The sequence below is a fragment of the Benincasa hispida genome, chromosome 4 (genome assembly GCF_009727055.1).
Source record: "Benincasa hispida cultivar B227 chromosome 4, ASM972705v1, whole genome shotgun sequence".
Classification (NCBI taxonomy): domain Eukaryota; kingdom Viridiplantae; phylum Streptophyta; class Magnoliopsida; order Cucurbitales; family Cucurbitaceae; genus Benincasa; species Benincasa hispida.
Window position 1 is genome coordinate 66,712,821 of NC_052352.1, and position 16,633 is coordinate 66,729,453.

Consider the following 16,633-nt stretch of genomic DNA (forward strand, 5'->3'; position numbering starts at 1 on the left):
CAAGAATACCTGAGACGAGGGCTTGCGTCTCGTGCATAATCTCCAATAATGTAAAACGTTCTTCGACATAAGAGCAGGAGGTATTCCCCTCATATCATTCAAAATGTCCTGATGGAAGCCAAACTGCCGGCCGAAACGAAAAGGACTATACGACTCTATAGTTCGGACGTTCCCACACTGAGAAGATATATAACCATATCGCATGCTGGTAAAATAACTGGACTTCAGAAAAGACAGGTCTCTATCGTTAGTTAGGCATTCGTGCCTGCTCCTGTTCAGAATGCTCGCATGCCACTGAATACTAGCACCACTATGGATCAATTCCCATGCCTTGTACTCGTCGAAATAAATCGAGTCACCTTCGCCAGAAAAGCAAACCATTTTGGGGCCTCAAATAGCGACAGAAACGCGGTAATGTGTGTTAAAGTAATGGGCCAGCCAACATGGACATAATGCATGGGAAAATGAAAGTCCATGCGCCCGATCGGGTTCGAAGCCTCTGTTATTAGCCCCAAGCCGTGATAGATGTTGGCCAAGACTGGAACGGCGAGACTATAAATAGTCCCGTGAGCCATCAAACTAGCTATCTTGAAAACCTCGGGGCGAAGTAATCACCTTTCTAGGGAAATACAAAAAGGCATAACCAGCAGGACAGAAAGCCAGTCAGATAAGTTTTGTCTTTTAGCTCGTTTTCGACCTCTAACTCCGCAAATAACATACTCTCCCTGCTCGACCAACCTCGGAATGCAATCTGCGAGCCGTCAGGATTTTGTGTGGAACGAGACCGAGAGGCTTTCTTCGGCATCCGTGTGATGGGCTTGTCATATTTGCGAGACCCTAGGCCAAAAAGAGATCCAGGAGCTGATTGATACTAAGAGTCATGTTTCGAGGGAGTCGTGCGGCTTTCTCTCTGCGAACACACTATCGAAAAATATGCCTGAAAGAGGTGTTCACATGTCTTTGGCAAGTTCCTCTCCTTGTCACGGTGACCGGTTAGCTCTTTGAGGGAAGGAACTACCTCCTCATAAAAGTTTCCTCTAACCGATAGACCTTCGAGCAACCAGAGGTCCCACAAAGAAATCAACGCTTCACCCGTTGCGATATGGAGAGTGTTGGTTGAAGGGCACCAGGCTTCACAGAAAGCTCGAACTATGTCGCCATTGTGATCATACGTGTACAAGGAGGTCATCAATGCGCCAAGCAAACTGACGTCACGGAGGAATCGCTCGTTTCGACCTAGTGAAACCTCAAGCCACTCCCAGTAAACAGTCAACCTGAAGGGCCAAATTTCTCCCAGGTGACTTTCTGGTCATGACGTCCAGCGGACCTGACCCTCACCTCTATGCGATCGTCCAAGAGTCACACTTTTCATCGGAGGATTGGGGTCTCCTCAGTGATATAGAAGACCGCAGGACCATTGCGCGTTCTCATCGGGTCAAAAGCACTTCCATCGATAGTTGGGAAGGATCATGTTCGTTCTCTAAACTGCCATGATCAGTGAAAAGACGCCCTAATGATGTTCGCTAACAGAAAGACTAAGTCTCCTCCTATCATGGGCTGACTCCGGTCTTTAAGAATCATGAGATGCTTCTCATTGATTGAAATATACTCGGTAAAGTGAAAACCCATTGTTCGTCGAAAGAAAAAAATTATATATATATAAATAATACTATATATACAACAAGGGGGAATAGGTTTCAATCCCAATTTAAAAAAAAAGTAACGTAAATAAAAAATTACAAAGGAGAAAGATCAAAACCTATCCTTTCATTGCACGTGCTACATACAATGGCCCGGAGAATCCAATAGTAGCCCTTTTATTAGATGAACGGGAGAATTTTGGAGCCCTTCCCATGATGACCTGGATGCACAAGCGGCGCATAAGGCAGATTTTTCCAAGATCCGCCTTAGGGTGACCGAATGGGAGAGTTATATGCCTTTGTGGGGCCCCTCCCATGACGATCGGGATACATGAATGGTGCTACAAGGCAAACCTTTCGAGGATCCTCCCTAGGGTGATCGAATGGGAGAGTTGTAAGCCTTTGCGGGGCCCCTCCCATGACGATCAAGATGCACGAATACGAGGAAGAACATGCACACCAAGGAGCCGAGCACACGGACGTGAAAAAAAAAACCCACCGTGATTACTGACGGTAGGCAAGATTTAAAAAAAAAAAAAACTCTTGAGTTATGCTTCAACTCCTGCAAAGAACAAGAAAGGGCAAGTTAGTAAAAATAATAATAATAAATTAAATAAAAAATAAAATAATATAATAAAAAATAAAATAAATAAGAAATAAATAAAAAGGGAAGAAATTTAAATATACGGAAAAAAAAAAAGAAGGGAAACCCTAATTCCCCATCTTTCCTTCTTTCTCCCTTCTCCTCACTTATATCTTCCTACTGCAATTCAAGGCTGATTTGCAATCCAAGTCCGATTGACAAAGGATGTAAAGAACGTAAGATCAAAAGAGAATCACAATTCAAACTGCAAAGGACGTAAGAACGAAGGAGATCACACTACAAGATGAAGAAGAGCATGCATCCTGCCAGTATTTATATAGCTAAGTTCGATGGGATTTTTTTTCTACTAATCAGTTGAAATCTGATAAAACCACGGGTTACTCGAACTAAATACTGTTTATTTTGTTGTGGAACTCCGATTCTTGCTGAAATTAGTTAAGAGTCAACAAAACAAGATCATGCTTGATTGAAGGCTGCCTAAATTAGGGGTCACGGTGGAGTTTCGAATCCCCATATTCAACGGCAAGGAGTTTTGAGCTTAAGACTTAAGAGAATCTGGCATAAGCCAACAGTATGGAGAAGGAAATCTCACTAAGGCTAGTATCGCTAGCCACAAAGCAGACGGTTGTCTGAGATAAAAAAGAAAAAAAAATTATTAATAAAAAATAATAATAATAATAATAAGGGAGAATCTCGCTCGAAATCCTCTTGCTGGTGTCGCTCTCTCCCACAATCTCGCTCTCTCTAATGTCGCTCTCTCCTAAAATCTCTCTCTCTCCCACTTTCTCGCTCAAAATCTCGCTCTCTCCAACAAACTTCACGTGTTAATTGCAAGCACTGCAAATAGAAGATTATGAAAGGAGACGAACTCGTGAACTTAGTCACCGCCTTGGTGCCTTCAAAGACAATGTGTTTGGCCAATTCTTGAAGATATCGTTGATGAAGCTGTTCATGATACCCATGGCCTTACTGGAAATACCGATGTCTAGATGAACTTGCTTCAGCACCTTGAAGATGTAGATCTTCTACGTTTCTACACTATTCTTCGTCCTCTTCTTCTTCTTGTCCCCGACAGTAGAGTATCATTCCTTCTTCAACTGTTAAACGAATCAAATTTGATTCTCAAATTAAGTTCCTGGTGAAGTTGGTAGGGTATCACCATGAAGTTGGTAGGGTATCGCTGGTATTGGCCTGGTATCGCTAGTAATGGCTTGGTATCGCTAGTAATGGTCTGATCTCGCTGGTAATGATTTGGTATCGCTGGTATTGGCATGATCTCGCTAGTAACTGCTTGGTATCGCTGGTAATGGCCTGATCTCGCTAGTAATGACTTGGTATCCCTGGTAATGGCCTGATCTCGCTGGTAATGATTTGGTATCACTAGTAATGGCCTGATCTCGCTTATAATGGTTTGGTATCGCTGGTAATGACCTGATCTCGCTAGTAAGGTTGTCTTCCAATACGTTGGCTCTCCAAAATCTCATCCATTTAATTTCAAATTCATTTTCCATTCAAATTGGAATTAAAATCAACTGTTATTCCAAATCTCAGTCTAAAGCTTCTAATCCAAATTTTTATTCTAAATTCAAGCCAGCCAAATTGGGTGAGATAAATGTCAAATCCGTCCCAAATTAAAATTTGGCCATATCCCAAATTTTATCAATATTCAAATGGTTAACCTTAATATTGAGTTATGAATATAATGCCGAGTCAAAATTTGGCTATATTCCAAATTTTATTTCAAATTTAAATCAACTTAGTTTCTATACTCATTTCCAAGTAAAATTGAGCATATCCCAAATTTTTTTCTCAAACCAAAATTGATCAAGATTCAATTTCACCCCAAATTCTATTCCGAATTCGAATTAAATTAAATTTGCAATTAAAGTGGAACATAAATTCTACTTTAGTTCAAATTAAAGTTTACTTAGCGAAAGTATGTCAAATGAACAAGATTTCAAATCAAAAATTTGAGCTAAATTCTCATATTTTGATCATGATGATGCATCAAATTAAAAGAGTCAAAACAATCATACTTTGATCTCAAATTACATTTTTTTTTTTCGAGATTCCTCCACCCATATATGTGCATAAATCTCGAAAATAGGGCATTTGTTGAATGAGAAATTTTGGACCAATCACAAGTCACCATGACATTTGCTAAATTAACGACAAATTTCTAAATCATTGACTTTGGGTCCAATTAGAAGTTGACACATGTTCCGAATTGAATTGAAGAAAAAGTTTCGATGACGTCACGTGGATGAATCAGATGAGATTAAATTGGTCCAATTTGATATTACGATTTGGGCTTAAAGTCCAAAATACAAAAAAAGTTGAATTGGACTCAAATTTCAGATCAGGCCCATGGACCAACCAAGCCCACGAAGCCCACCTGAAAATTCTATAAATAGGGAAGTTCTCTTCATTTGTAGGGGCAGCATTTTCTACACTCAGAAGACCCAGAGAGAATTCACTAACAAGCAGAGGACTCCCAAGACTCCTGAAGCTGCACTCCTATAAGGCAGAAGACCTTTGAAGACACAAATACTCTTCCAAGACTTCTACTTCAAGCTTCCAAAACTCTTGAAGCTGCACTCCTATAAGGCAGAAGACCTTTGAAGACACAAATACTCTTCCAAGACTTCTACTTCAAGAACGTTTGGTGCTTTCCTTCTCCAAGTCAAGTATATTCACCCAACTGAGAGAGAATCAGATGATCAAGTATTAAAAATCGAACCACATCGCACCAGATCAACTCCAACATCAACACCAACTCAAGTTCAACCCCACGAAATACGTTTCTCTGGAAACCTCGTGTGAACAAGGTGATTTCAACAAGAATTTTGGTAAGATTTGAGGCTTTGTGACTTGTTCAGTTCGAATGTAATTTATACGAATTAAGTTATTGTTGCTGAATTTGGGGTGATTAAACGCTTAGGTGTGAACCTAAAGGTTAAATTTTATTTTGGTTTATGTACTAGGATTTAATTCACATATTGTGGAGATTAGAAGGGGTTAGTTGCTCAAATATTTGGCTCGATTAAAGATTCAAAAATTTCACAAAGATTCAATTGCTTTTTGGTTCAACCTAATATCAAAGTAAGTAATCTTACTACTGGAACTGTCCATGGGCCAGGCACTAGATGTAGGTTACTATGATAGATGAATATTAGGAACAGAACGATGGCATGATAGACTGATAGTTTAGTATAACCGATGTATGTTCTTGAATGAGGATCTAAAAGATTTATTTGTGCACGTAGATACTTGAATGCTAGCATGAGATGATATTTGATTCCATGACGTTGTATTTGATCTGTGGATATGGAGGCATGTATGTATGTCTAGAACCATATTGTGATAATTATGATGTTGAGACTATGATAGTGATTTTATTAATTAGTTAGATGCCCACTAGATATTGTGTTTCCTTCGAGATTCACCAGATTGTGTTTCCTTCGGGATTCACCAGAGGTAGTGGGCATACTTAACTACAGTAAGATAGAAACCAGTTTTGCATGTATATATGTGTCCTATGAGGACTAGAGCAATTTTTATGTTCCACTAGAGGTAGGCATCTAGAGGACATATATGTCTAGCCCAACCACAGTAGTAGGGTTACTTACTGAGTATTTTATACTCACCCTTTCTCGTGTTTATGTTTCAGGTAAGGGCAAGGACACACTGGCAAATGGCAAGAGGAATCCTTGAACGAGCCACTGGGGACCAATTTTATGCTTCCGCTCATGATATTTAGATTTCTTCCCATGTTTTTCAACTTTCAATTTGATGTTTGAAACATACTATTAAGATTTGTTTTTAGACCTACTTATTATCATTTATGATTTATGGGTACTCTATCGTCTGTTTTTAATATCTAAATTTAATGAAGGTCTTTTGAGTTCAACTTATTTATTTAACATTTATTTCACTATAAAAGGGTGTCGTTTTAAGTTTCATGCATGCATGTGCTTAGTAACGGCCTAACTTGAGTCTTAGGGGGTCGGGTCGTTAAATGCGTCTCCATGCTCCTTTGTGCACGATCGCTCGAACAACAGCAAATTTGAACGCTCAATCTACGCGACCACAACACCGCAACACAAACACCACGCTCATCCTCAATGATCGCCTCGGCCACGAACTCCTCAGCATCAGCACGAACGACCTCCGCAGCACCTTTACGACGTCGAGTTGAGTATGACACCACAAACAAGGCTACCTTGGTATTCTCGGTGTGAGAATCCAGAGCATGAGCTTTGTTCGGACTTGGATTGAGGCAAACAAAGGAGGAAACACCAATCGTGTACACAACTGGGCAAGTGGGAGATGGCGGAGGCCTATCGTATAGGTCGATGCCCAATCGTTTAGATAAAGCTAAGTGATCGTCTAGCAAAAGCTATGTGATCGTTTAGCTCATCGTTTAGCTCGATCTTTCGCCTACAGATTCTACACGATCATTTACTTTGGGCAAGCAATCGTCTAGCAAAACTATGCAATCGTTTAGTAAATACTGCAATATCATTTAGCTCGTCACTGTACGATCGTTTAGCTCGCCCAACCGTCGTTTAGTAGATCCGTATTTACTTGACGACTACCGTGATATCCCTTTTTCGTCGAGAGAAATCTCCAAAACTTTTTATGAAAAGTTTTCGATTGTTTTGTAAAATCTTACTAAAATTAGGAAAACAATTTTCCTTTTATCTCACGGTTACCATGAATCCAATAACCACCCACTCAATTGGTTATTAAAGAAAAAGAATTAATTATCCAATAATTAATATTATTATAAATATAAATGATAACCAACTTATCATACTATATTTATAACCTATAGTTTTAATATTTCATCTCATGAAACATGTAAACCATAGTTCTTTTTTTATTCCATGGTACTTAATATAAATCTCATTTACATCAATCCTCCACTAGATGTATCTCATACATTATACCGATTATATCATATATAATCAAAATACCTCTTGTCAATTTGAAAATTTCAAAACACCACCAAGAACTGATCCTCAACTAAATCCATTGAGCTACCAAGAGGACCTTATGGACCTGTAGCTCGAAGCTCCAACGGTACGTGAATAACTGACTAAACTCTTTAGTCACGAGATCCACCATCCGTTAACTGTAAGGCACTCCACTAAAGACCGACAACTGAACTCTGCTTACCACAGATATATTATGTGTCCATCTTAACCAATCAGCAGTGCGACAACCCTTCACAGATCGCTCGTAAGTACAGCTGGGCTAATAATCGTTATACCTTTGTAGTTACATCTGTCTCCTTAAGTACCACTAATCCCTCTAATGAACATAAGTCATAGTCCTACTATGACTGAGTCTTCTCTTCCAAAGAGAAGTTGTAGCCACTATGTTTAAGCCTCAGAATCAGCCCTTAAGGGAGTAATCTCTCTACTTATCCCTACTTCAGGAAAGGAGTGAATTCCATCTTGTGGATTGAGTTCTCAACTCGCAGATCAGATAAGTCCCCAAAAAGGTAGGCATGTTGAGTTGGCATTTTGGCCACTCTCACTCATACTAATCAAAGGATCGCCCTCAAAGGCAGGAGTTCCCAAAACACTCAGGATTAAGGTCATGTCACCTATGGTCGTTTAGGTGAGATGCAAGTCTCTAGTATCAACGGTGTTATATACAGAGTCTAGTCATCTTGTGGTCCAGGTCTTATACAAAATCTCTGTATAGGACACCCCGCTCACACGTCTTCACATGAATCGTCAGTATCAACCATCTGTAGTAGTTTACAACACTTGCAAACTTCTACAAAGCGGGTCGTATCTATAGTGTCACCAGGATCAGGTATCCCACCTTAATCCTTATACTACAGACCTATTTAGGTTATCACTTAAGGCATGATCCACTTGTATATCACATATACATGCTTAAGTTCACATAAGATAACCAAGGAGTTTTGTTTATTGGATATGAGTAATTGCCAGAATTAAATAACACTTATTTTATTCATCGAACAATGTGTATCTTTACAAAATAACGAGACTCCGAGAGAATTAGAACACCAATCCCAACAAACATAACTTTAATCCTGAGTGAGTTGTGAACTCCTATCTATGAGAGTGATCCTTTGATTTGCATGAGTGAAAGTGGCCAGATCGCCGACTCAACAAGGCTACCATTTCGGGGATTCGTCTGATTGGGGAGTTGGGAACTCAGCTAGACAAGATGGAATTCATTCCTTCCACGAAGCAGGGGTATGTAGATAAATTGCTCCCTTAAGGGTTGATTCTGAGTCTTGAACAATGTGGCGCCACACCCTCTCTTGGCCTAAGAAAGGTTTAGTCATAGTGAAACTATGATCTATTGTTCATTAGAGGGATCAGTGGTACTTAAGAAGTTAGATATAACTACAGGGACAAAACAATAAATTGGCCCAGCTGTACTTACGAGCAATTTGTGAAGGGTCATCGTACCGTTTATTGGTTATATTCAATAGACACAGAAATATATCTGTAGTGTGAAGAGTGCAGTTGTCAGTCTTTAGTGGAGTGTCTGATAGTTAACAGATGGTGGATAATGTGAATAAAGAGTTTAATCAGTTATTTACGTACCGTTGGAGCTTCAAGCTATAGGTCCATGAGGTCCCCTTGGTAGCTCAATGAATTTAAGTTGAGAATCAGTTTTTGGGTTAATTTGAAATGTTCAAATTAATAATAGGGTATTTAATTATACATGATATAATTAAATTAATTAAATTATATATGATATAATTGACATAATGACTTTTCTAACCCAATTAGGAACACCCTATGCTCCTCTTCGCTCCATGGAACACCTGCTTAAATCACCAAAAACAACTCGAGTAAGTTGATGGATTATTAAAAAAAAAAAATAGCTATATATCTAACACTATAACACTCCTTTGATCACTTTGTATATTAGCTTGAAAGTTTGTATTAAAAAAAAAAATCAAATGAGTGGATATCAATATTGATAGGAGAAAATGACACTCCATGAATTCACATAATTTCATGTTCTAATCTATGTTAAATCATTAATCGATCCAAAAATTTTAGTTGTTGGATTATAAAAATAACATAAATAATGAGAATAATCATATATGACCAACAAAGAAAGAAAGAAATAAAGAATAATAAGAAGGGGATTTTGACACAAATTAGAAAGAGGGTTTAAATTTTCTAATTTAAAAGTGATTCAACGTACATATATCATAATATAAAAGTGTTTCGACACAATTAGAAAGAAGAAATACCAGCTATTTAAGTTTTTAAATTTAGTAGTAAGTCGATGTTTCGATGAATATATATATATGTATATATATAGTCGAAGAAAAGTACTTTACAAATTATATTATTTGAAATTGTTCGTATGATTGAGTTGATAGTCTTCTACATAACTTACAAATTATATTATTCATATGGACTTTGTTATGAATTTTGTTAACATTTTTATGGTTGTAAGTATATACAACAATTATATATATGTTCAAAAATATATATGCACTTTTGTTGATTACTAAAGAGTTTGGATTGGATTGAATACACTTAAATAGTTCAATATATGTGTTGTTTGTTTACTTGGTTAATAAAATCGTCATCTTCTATGGTATATTCAAAACAGGAGCAATTATATAGGTAATTTTAATAGTACAATTTTTTTTAAAAAAATATGAGCTTGACTAACAAAACGTATCAAGTATTAATTAAGTTATCAGTTATGGGATGTCAAGAAGAAGTTACATTTGACAAGTAAAAACTGTCAAGTTATAAAAACCTTAATCCGTAATAAATGTCAAGAATTTAGATACTTGACACTTAAAATAAGTCCAAAGATTTCATATACTTGACAGTTATAAAATATCAAGTAAATTACAACATGACGTTTTTACCCAGTCAAAAATATTTCTCTTATTCTTGATACGAGATTACTTGACATTTTTAAAAAACGTCAAGTACATTGATACTTAACTGCGAAAAAATGTCAAGTAATACAATTTTTGTAGTAATAGCATCTCTTTCATAACCTATAGTTTTAATATGGATATTATTTATATTAATTTAATATTTGAATCATATTCAAATATGTTAGATCTTCTTTTATTACATAGTTTAATTTTGAATCTTATACAAATTAATGTTATATTATAATGTATCTGAATACATTATATTAATTGTATCATATACAATTAACGTTATTCCTTTAAATAATTTGAATAATTCAAATTCTTTCCAAAATATTAGTCCTTGTTTATCTATTGTGAGTTAGTAGGGAGACCTAATGGACTTACATATTAAAAAGCACCCATGATTCAACATTAATTAATTAAACTCTTTAATTATGTTAATGAATATTCATTAACCCCCACTAAAGATCTATAACTGCACTCTTCGCACTGTAGAATATTTTTGTGTCCATGGATTTAACTGATATAGTAAGTTGATCCTTCACGAGCGGTTCGTAATTATAGTTGGGTCAAATTACTATTTTATGCCTATGACTACCTCTTACTACTTAAGTTCCATCGATCTCTCTAATGAACAATTTATTTGTGGTCCTACCAAACCAAGTCCCTCTTGTGCCAGTAAGATGGCGAGTACCTTGTGTTCAAGACCCAGAATCAGCACTTAGGAGAACTAGTCCTTTACTTACCTTAAAGGCGGGGAATGAGTGAAATTCCATCTTGTGTAGCTATTTTCACAGCTCCCTACTCGAACAAATCCCCAAAATGTTAGGCTTATTGACTCGAATCACTCTCATCCAACAAATCAAAGGACTACCCGCATAGACATGAGTCCATAACTCATTCAAAATTGAGAACGGGTTATGTGGTCATCCTCCGCTTCTATCCAATCTCTGCCTCTGTTGCACCGTTGATAGAGGCAAATCTATATTTGGTTCACTTGCTTCGTGTTGGAATTTATGCCCTAAAGACTCATAGTTAATTAGTTATTTGATATAATAATTGATTATTTTAAACATGCAATAATTTATCCATTACAGGAAAAATCCAAGGATATTTAATGAGACTTGAACAATATGTAGTGAACATACAAGTGAATCATGTTTAAGACAATAACCTAAAGGATCTATAATATATGAATTAAGACCGAGTGTCTTATCCTAATAACATTATCGATACGACATACTTTGTAATTGTTACAAATGTTGTAAGTATTACAAACAATTTGATCCAAATCGTTCATACAATTTCAATGTGCTACTACTTTACTTACATCATGTAGAAAAAAATTATTTTGAAAATATTTGATATTTAATTTTGTTTTAATACACAATTCTACGAAAACTATTAATTAGTTAATAATAAATTCTTATTTACCCATTTTCATTTTCTTAATCAATTTAAATTTACAGTTATACCCTTAGATTATCGTTTAAATGGTTCATACATTATATTTTTAATATTTCAAATAATATACTTTTTAAAAAGAAAATCGCAACATATTTTTATAAGAACTTACAAAACATATTTATTGGACTATATTTATTTAAAAAAAGAATATGCATTTAGTAATAACTAATATAGTTTAACATAAAATAAAATATAGAATATGTTTTTGTTTTTGTTATGGATATTAGAAAATAACAGAAAAAAAACATTTTAAGATTACATTAGCATCTAAAAATAAATCATAAATATAAATATTTGAAACACTATGAAAATATATTATTATAAAATATACAAAATTCAAGTGTAATTATATGGAAAAGAAAAAGAAATAATGAAAAAATACAAAAGATAATGAAAATAAAATTCATGATATCATTAAAAAAAATAAAGAATTAAGTATGTTGATACATAATTTCTTTGAAATAAGATTACATTACTTCACTTGACAATCATAAAAATATAATATCATCATACAATTTATGAAACATAGAATAAAAATATGGATATGGGTATGATTCAACCTATGTGCATTCTATGTTGTCTCTAACTGTTTCTTCTAACATTTTGAAGTATTTTCAAGATGGAGATTCCATGAGAGTAGAACTAAAAGTAGTAAAATAAAGGGAAAAAAAGAATTCCAACTTTCTTTCTTCTAATTTTGGAATACATCAAAATGAAAATTAAATATGAATTTAAAATATTTAAATTTCTTTCGTGGAAGCTCTCAAATATATCTTATGCTATGCTAGATCTTCATTCAATCTTTTCCTTCGCTATTGAAGTAAGCAAACACACATCTTTCTTCTTCTACATACTTTTATTTGTGTAGGATTTTGAGCTGAATCATCTTAATCTACACAGTCACGTTACCTAACAATGAATTTTAGTTGGTAAATCAAAATTGTGAAAGAAACTCATTTTCATAGTAGGAGGTGACAATAACGTTAAAAGAACTTTTTAATTTTTTTTTTTTTAAAAAAAGAACAAATATGAGATTTAACTTATATTACTACATAATTCTAATTAATTAATATAAACAACTAACTATATTTAGAAGTTTATTACTTTTCTTTTATTACGAGTTTAAAGTACTATTTAATGTACTGTTTTATAGAATCTATTTGACGTAGGTTAACATTTTCTCAATTATATCCCAAAAAAAATTAATTATATTTTTGTTAACGTCTGCAATTAAAAAAAAGAAATAAGTTACATTTTTTAAGTTAAATAATAAAATAGATAATATTAATGGCATTTTTGTAGTTGCATAAATTAAGGTAAGGATATAATTGTAAAAAAAGTTAAGAAAATGGTTGTTTATTATAGATATCAACAAGTTTGCCAAAAGTTAAATCCTAACTAATTTCTGAAATGGTTGTTTAGTATAGAAATCAACAAGTTTGCCAAATATTTTCATCCTAAATAATTAAGGTTAAAAATTACTTTTATTCCTAAAAGTAACATCTTAATCTTCCACTTTCAAGTTTGATGTATAACGATTTAGTCTTAATATTTTTAATCTTTAGTCCATAAATTTTACTATATAATAATTTAATTTTTATACTTTTAAAATTTGTATCAATATAGTTCTTGTAATAAAAATTAGTGTTAAAATTTAATAAAATTTTTTACCTAAATAAACTGATAATTTGATTAGATAATCAATATTTTTATAAAAATACATAATTTTATGTCATAAAATAGTAAAAAATGACATGTAATTTTGATTTTTTTTTTTAACGTTAGGACTAATTTCTTACCCATCTGAACGTGTGAAGACTAAATTGTTACGTGTGAAAGTCACAACTAAAGAGAATTTTTAAACCTGCTGTAAACAATTTCCACTGGAATAATAAAACGAAACAAGAAAACTTTTTTTTCTTAAAAGAAAGATAAAAAAANAAATAACCTCCAGAATCTCGAGGAACCCTAAGTTGGCGGCGGAATTCAGTATGAACCGCAGCAGGGCAATTCCCAAACTGCAAAGAAGTTAGCCACAAAATCTGATTAACCTCAAACATAGAATAGCAAAATTGATGAATAGACAGAGAGATGAATTCACTGACCGGCGGAAACATATTTTGGGGAAGAAACAGGGGAGAAGCAGAGGACGGAGCGAGCAAAATTGGAGAAAAATGAAAGGAGGTTGAAGAAGAAGAAGAGAAAGAGGAAGGCCACAACAAGAGGAATCAAAAGGAATCCAATGAGGAGTGTGATGGTTCCGAAGAGAATCAAAGCGAGAGAAATTCCGATGAAGAGCGAAGCGAAGAGCGGCGGAGAAGAATTGGAAGCGAGGATGGGGATTGGTAATGGAGGAATTTTGAGGACGTGAATAATGATGGAGCAGAGATCGTAAAAAGCCCCAAATGGAGGATCATCTTCTTCATGGTTCATTGTGGAATAGAAACACAAAATAAAGAAATTGAAACTGCCTACGCTTTTATTTTCTTTTCTTTTTCCCTTAAAACTCCAAATTCTATTTATTCGTTTTTCACAAAAATCGATACAAAAAGATAACCTTCAACTAAAAAATTAATTGTTTAACTTGAAAGTGGCAACTTCGATAAGACAGAGTTTTCAAGAGGATCTATCGTAGTATTTACTCCTTTTTAACTTATCAACTCTGATATATGTCCGTAGCTGAGTTGAGATACTTCCTGAATTGTTTGGATTGTTAGAGACTATTTGGGATGCTTGCTTTCAAAAAACGATCTTTTAGTCCAAGATTTTATCAATTCTTTTGATAAAATTATATGGAGAATCACTTTTGAATTCTATATAAAATCACTTTTCCCCTTAATTTAAAATTAAAATCCTACTTTATTTAAAAATATAAGTCTTCTCATTATTTGGTATAAGAATTAATAGAATTTTAATAGCAGCAAAGTAAACATCTTTTAAAAATTCAGAAACTAGATTAGACGTTTTTAGAAGTATATGGACTAAAATAGAACAAATTTGTCCAAGAATCAAAATAATATTTTTTTAAAAAAATGAAACAACAACTTAAATGATCGTTTTTTATCATGAAATAAAAGGAGATGGCATGAAAGGAATACATGAAGATAAGTGTAAGTTGAATTGCATTCAAGATAGCAACGTGTGTAGCCCATTTAGTTGTCCAATAAAATTTGTTTCAAACAAATTAAATTATTTTTATCATGAAATAAAAGAAGATGGCATGAAAATAGGTACTACCCTAGCTCTCATCAAAATACTTTCAATAATATTAATGAGTATTGAGTGTTTAAAATACTAAAGCATTATATATATATATATATATCAAAGGAATAATAAGAATTGAGAAGTGTAAGGTGAAGAAAAGGAAAAGAAATAAAAAAGGAATAAATGTTTTAAAAAGAAGAAGAGTAAATTTGCATGTGGGTCAAGATATGTTGAAAGTTATCTTGAGGCTTTTCAATGGGATGAGAATGAACTCCTTCATAGGTTGTTAATACCATTCCTTCGTCGTTTGTAAGCCGTTGAATTTGCTTCTTCACTTTGCATCCTTCATGTGAACACTTGTAATAGCTCCTATGCATATTCATAATTCCATTGATTAACATCGATATATTCTCGATCGAGTATTTCGTTGATAAATCTAAAAATTTAAGGTAGATTCAACTTGAACATAGCTCAACTGGTTATGACATATATCTTTATCAAGATATTTGAATTTTTTATCCTAAATATTTTTGAACTCGCATGGAACTCTTAAATTAGTAGGTTATATGATTAAGTTAATTAGTAATTCTAATACAAATATTATTTAGAAGCCATTTTAAGTAAAAAAAAATGGTATTAATTGAAGAGAACATGGTATGTTAGAGTTTTTAACACAAGACATATTGATTAGATATATTTAAATCACCGGTACTATTGAACACAAGAGCTATAACTCACTAAAATCTATTCTCAATATACATTTTAATAATATTAGAATAACAACAAAATTTCATATTTCAAACACTCAACTACTACAACAACGTTAAAGCATTCTAAAATATTTAAGTTTATTCAATTTCAAAAGCTTAAATACGATTCTGGATTAAATTATAGGTCATTTGCAAATATAACCATCTGGCCAAAAATATTAATAGATATAATATAATATAAAAAAATTTACAAATGATAAAATTTAAATTAATTCTCAAAGTTTAACTGTAATAAACTATATATCTTTAGTACTTGATCCAACTTTTAGAGTCTATCAATGTTAGTAGGAGTATTCTATCAACAATATAATCGATGAATAGAAATCTATCAGTGATATAGTCTGTGATATTTCGAAGATACTTAATTTTGAAGTTCTAATGATTTGGAGATGGGAAGAAAAAGAATAGAAGAAGGATGGAAGAGGAGAATGGAATAAACCTGGGAAACTTGTTGTTCTTAACAGCCTTTTGACCATATTTTCTCCAGCGGTAGCCATCATCAAGCACATCAACCTGGCTTCTCGTTTCAAACGCAAATCTCTCTTTTCTTATCTTCGTCTTCGATTTCATACATCCATTTGTTTTTTTCAAACTACTTTCTTCTTCTTCTTCTTCTTCTTCTTCTTCGAGCTGATGATCCATGGGTGTAATAGGCAGTGAGTTATGGGAGGATGAGGAATAATCTGGGAAGAATATTTGGTAATTGTTATCCATAATAATATTTATGAGAGTTCTTATTTCGGAGTTTGGTTGAATTATGCAATCCCAACCCTCTTTGGCCCTGACAAAAATATGTGAAGAGGGCGTGTCGTGAACGACACGAAAAAGAACAGATATTCATATAATTAATTTGGTCAATCACTTTAGTGGATTTACTTGCTGGCGGCTTTATCATCATCTCTCTTTCTTCATTTCAATTTCAAAACCCATTTCCTTCCAAATTCATCCCCTACACACTCTACAAACTCTAGTTCATACATATAATTAACTAAATTTCTAAACTATAAAATTAAACTAAGTCGTGAACCAAATTTATCAC

General features: G+C 33.8%; 1 protein-coding gene and 1 long non-coding RNA gene across 2 annotated transcripts; both read right to left on the bottom strand.

Moving 5' to 3' along the window:
* Positions 1-12,171: 12,171 nt before the first annotated feature.
* LOC120076381 lies at positions 12,172-14,261 on the bottom strand. The gene is made up of 3 exons (XR_005481537.1): positions 13,726-14,261; positions 13,569-13,638; positions 12,172-12,529 (listed from the first exon to the last, which is right to left on the bottom strand). It is a non-coding gene; the product is annotated as an uncharacterized LOC120076381 (long non-coding RNA).
* A 637-nt stretch (positions 14,262-14,898) lies between these two features.
* On the bottom strand, positions 14,899-16,328 carry LOC120076680 (probable WRKY transcription factor 75). Its single transcript, XM_039030576.1, has 2 exons — positions 16,034-16,328; positions 14,899-15,193 (listed from the first exon to the last, which is right to left on the bottom strand). Exons 1-2 carry the CDS (start codon positions 16,306-16,308, stop codon positions 15,013-15,015), a joined length of 456 nt encoding a protein of 151 aa, XP_038886504.1. The 5' UTR covers positions 16,309-16,328; the 3' UTR covers positions 14,899-15,012.
* Between the last annotated feature and the right edge of the window lie 305 nt (positions 16,329-16,633).

Bases quoted from the DNA above. Each gene is read 5' to 3' on its own strand.
- LOC120076680 (XM_039030576.1), bottom strand. From the start codon at position 16,308: ATGGATAACAATTACCAAATATTCTTCCCAGATTATTCCTCATCCTCC. The intron at 15,194-16,033 runs GTTTATTCCATT...GAATATGCATAG, and splicing joins AAGAACAACAAGTTTCCCAG to GAGCTATTACAAGTGTTCAC.